At 41.0% G+C, this 4,530-nt stretch overlaps 1 protein-coding gene across 1 annotated transcript in view; it reads left to right on the forward strand.

Annotated features, from left to right (window-relative positions):
* LOC107122868 (NADP-dependent malic enzyme-like) overlaps window positions 1-3,463 on the forward strand; it is a 50,007-nt gene extending 46,544 nt beyond the window's left edge. The window contains exons 3-4 of the mRNA XM_015426009.1: window positions 2,683-2,832; window positions 3,442-3,463. Of these exons, the coding sequence (XP_015281495.1) occupies window positions 2,683-2,832; window positions 3,442-3,463 (172 nt within the window). The remainder of the gene's footprint in view (window positions 1-2,682; window positions 2,833-3,441) is intronic.
* Window positions 3,464-4,530: the final 1,067 nt, after the last annotated feature.

Genomic DNA, 4,530 nt, shown 5'->3' on the forward strand with positions numbered 1-4,530 from the left:
GACTCTAATCTGGAAGAACCGGGTTTGATTCCCCACTCCTCCACATGCAGCTGCTGGTGTGACCTTGGGTCAGTCACAAGTTCTCTCAGAGCTGTTCTCTCAAGAGCAGTCCTCAAAAGAGCTCTCTAAGCCCCACCTACCTCACAGGGTGTCTGTTGTAGGGAGGGGAAGGGAAAGGAGATTGTAAACTGCTCTGAGACTCTGAGTGAAGGGCGGGGTATAAATCCACTCTTCTTATTATTATTCTTGTTTTAGGAGAGCTCACCTTTCACTTGCTTCTTTCCTTTCCAGCAGTCTCCCATACCCCAAGATCTTGTTCACACACTGCTACCCAGAAGTATATCCCCCATCCAGTATACGTGCTTTTCATTTTTGTTACCTATGTGTAGAACTCTGCATTTATTCTTTGTTGAACTGAACCTTGTTCACATCTGCCCACTTTTCCAGTGTGTTTAAATCTCATTGAATTCTATCTCTATCTTCTGGTATATTTGCTACTCCTCCCAGTTTGGTGTTATCTGCAAATTTAAAGAGTAGCTCCTCCACCCCTTCATCCAGGTCCTTTATAAAAATATTGAAAAGTACTGGGACCAGAACTGAGCCCTGTGGCACCACACTGGACATCTCCCTCCAATCAGATGAAATGCCACTGACAACTACTTTTGGGGGGTAGTTCTCCAACCAATTTCCTTGTCATGATCTGGGCTGTGACATGGTGGCTTTAGTGGTGGGATGGACTAAGTTTGGACCCTGGTGAGGCCGAGTGCCATTTGGCCTTGGCAGAGAGGGTTTTTTTTTGTTTGTTTGTTTTGCTTTTGGGCTTAAGGAAACCCCATTATCTGAAGGTGCTTGCAAGACTAAGTAAGGTTCTGGTAAGGTGTGGTGAAAAGGTTTTATTTATATTCTAGTTGTCGGGTCAACTGGATAATGAAGCAGAGTTCCTCTGATCTGGGAAAGAAAAATCAGAGGACATGCCTGTTGCTAGATGCAAGACCCGAAAGGGGGCTGCGGGTCTCATGTTGGTGGAGGACACATCAGAGAAAGCAATGGCATCCATGAGTGAAGAGACCTTACGTCTCCAGCTGCAACTTAAACAGACAGACCTTGAGTTAGAGAAAGCAAGGCTGCAGAAAGAGGAGAAAGAGACTGCAGCTAGGCTGGAGATGGAAAGAGAAAGGCAGAAAGAGGCTGCAGCTAGGACGGAGCTAGAAAGGGAAAAAATGAAGTTGGCATATGAGCTTGAGATGGCTAAGCTAGAAAAGGGCCAACCTCCTATAGATGCCACGGGGAAACAGAACTGTTGGAAGTACTCCTGGTTCAAGGACTTTTGAACAAGTCTGTTTTGACTACAAGGTCCGCTCAGAGCTGTATATGGAAAAGCTGAGACCATAGTTGAGTGGTGTCCTAGCTTCAGTGTCTGGGCAGATGGAGGGTGAAGAGAAAACAGACTACAAGCTGTTCAAGCAGAGAGTGTGGGAGAGAATGGGATTCACCAAGGAAGGGGCCCGGAAGCGCTTCAGAGAGATCAAATTTGAAGGAAAAGAGTCCTACCCACAGTTAATACACAGACTAGGAAAAGTCTATAACTTGTGGGTGGAGGTCGCTGATGCCAAGACCCTGGCTGACGTCAAGGCCCTGATGTGCATTGACCAGTTCCTGACTCTTCTTCCTGAGTACATTAGGTGCCCCCAGGACAGTGGGTGGAGCGACTGGCTGAAGCCTATGGAGGGCAGAGGTACTGCACTAATTGGGACTGGCATAATAGAGAGTTTCCTAAGTCCCCAGCCTAGTAAGCAGCCGGAAGTAAAAGGACAGCCATCCCAGGAACAGCGTCCTGATTCGCCAAGTGCTGAGATCCTAAAACCAGAGTGGTGGCAGCATCAGGTGACACCCCACCTGAGCCGTGACACATGATTACTAGCTTATTGTTACCTTTCCCCCAAAGTATTTCTCTTTGAAACATGGTGATGAAAGAGATGGAGGGACAACTTTTTTTTTTACTGTCAGAGAGTCACAAATATACTTGCTATGAATTCTGAGAGCTTATGCACACATTCAGTCAGCTCACAATGGGACAGACCTTTTGCAAAGCACCTTTAATTTGTAGATTCCCTTACATTTCTGCTACTGAATTATGGACATGCTGTTTCTAGTTTTAAAATATTAGCCAGTGTCATAATGACTGTTGGATTTAAGTTTTGATGTAGCTTGATTTGTTGTTAAACAGTAACAAAAAATACAATATTTAAGTTAGTTGTAATCAATGCTCCCTCTAAGCTGTGGAGTCTTGTGAGCAGAAAGAAAGTTTTAACCTCATCTTTGTTCCCATTAATGGAAAAATGTGCATGGACAAGATCTGGATTAATAGATAAAACCTGCATTATTATTTTATACAACCTAATGTTTTTGTTTCAATTTCTGAAGATTATTTATGTACATAATTTATCCCTATCCCTCCTGTCACCAAAGAATATATGATGAATCACACTAAAATAATATTGCATGTGTCAAATAGGTATCGCATTTGCCATGGCATCTCTTTCAACCACTCTAAGTGAATTGGACCTAAAGGAGACTTTCCATGGATACAAAGAACTTTAATTAAAAGAAACACCTACACTATATTTAATTCACTTTAGGTTTCCATATGGGTAACTGTCTAATGTAATTTGTTTTTCGCAGATACATTCAGTTAACGAGTCTTCAGGATCGAAATGAAAAACTTTTCTATAAAGTGCTGACTTCTGACATTGAAAGATTTATGCCTATTGTTTATACTCCCACTGTGGGTCTGGCGTGCCAACAATATGGTATAGCATTTCGGAGGCCAAGGTATGTAAAGCTACACTTCACATCCAAGTAATAGTATATTTCTTCCCTTTGGCAGGTTTCTACTGAGGTTTTCTTCCCCTCTCAGCATAGTTGAACGTAACCCAAAACTGAAATAATTAGGATAATTCAAACTATATTAAGTACACTTTTAGTCTAGCTAAACTGTAATTTGTATTGTGTTGCAAAAATAAACAGTTACTTCAGTGCTTTAGGCATTGATAATTTTTTAAATCTTTCTTGATTGAACTGGAATTGTCTGAAGAACCAAGGCTGTGTATTAATAACAATAAAATGAAGAAAAGATCCTATCCAACCTTGATTTAACAATTAAAATAGCAATGGCAAAGGTGATTTAAAACTGGAAAAGAAAACTAATAGACTTTTGATATGTAATAAGTACTCTTTCTGTAATTATGACAGAATAGAACTTTATAAATAACTTTAAGATGTTACTATTCCCCCTGGTAACATTAACAGCCTCTGTAGTTCACATTTGTTTTTCTTCCAATTGTTTAAGTTGCCAGCTTTTCCCTTATTTTATCAGAACTTTCTCACAGTATATTTGTACAGTATCTATGTTTACAGTGATCCCCCTGGTTTTCTTTTCAGAGGCCATGAGCTGCATTATTGAAATGTTTAAACTGCATAATTATTAAAATAACTAGATTTGATTATTCATTAACGAGATTAAAAGGGACAGACAAATAAGGAAGGGTGGAGGAGTTGCATTATATGTAAAGGAGGTATATACTTGTGAGAAAATACGTGAATCTGAGCATGAAAGTCCAGTTGAGAGTCTCTGGGTAAAAATATCATGGTGAGGTTCTGCTATAGACCACCAAGCCAGGCAGAGAGACTCCTGGAACAGATTACAAAGTTCTCAAAGAGACGGGACATGGGAGATTTCAATTACTCAGATATCTGTTGGAAGTCCAACTCTGCTAAAAATGAAAGGTACAATAAATTCCTGACTTGTCTTGCTGACAACTTCATTTTCCAGAAAGTGGAGAGGGAAACAAGGGGATCTGCTATCTTGGACTTGATTCTTACCAGCAGGAAAGAACTGGTTGACGAAGTGAAAGTACTGGGCACCCTGGGTAATAGTGACCATGTAATTTTGGAATTTACAGTCTTGGGGAAGGTATAAGCTGTACATAGACATATAGGTTGCACTTCAGGAAAGCAAATTTTGATAAACTTAAAGTTATGCTGAGTAGAATCCCATGGTCAGAAATACTTAAGGAGAAAGGAGTTCAAGAGGGATGGGAGTTTCTCAGAACTTTTGAAGAGAAGATAATTTTACCTTTACAAAAAATTATGAATGATATAAGCAAAAAGAATATAGTGCCACCATCCTGGCAAGAAGCTCATATAACATTACGACATAAAGAGAATAATGACCCAGTGCTGCCACAGTCATATAGACCTATTTCATTATTGAATGTGGACTACAAAACTTTTGCCTTCAATTTATATACCGTTCAGACCCGAAGGTCTCTGAGCGGTTTACAGGGAAGTTTCAAATGCACTTTTTAATTCCTTAAGTAAGGCCACATAGTAACGGGGTGGGGCTGCCTACCGGCACCCAGGTGGTGGACTGGTTGTTGTTTCCTGGCTCCGGCATTCTTCCTTCAGATAGTCCTTGGGGTCGGCGTCCCATTTTTCTGGTGTCCTCCAGCTCGGTGGTCTCCTGGAGCG

Source organism: Gekko japonicus, unplaced genomic scaffold (assembly GCF_001447785.1).
Source record: "Gekko japonicus isolate JY-2015 unplaced genomic scaffold, Gekko_japonicus_V1.1 scaffold4434, whole genome shotgun sequence".
NCBI lineage: Eukaryota > Metazoa > Chordata > Lepidosauria > Squamata > Gekkonidae > Gekko > Gekko japonicus.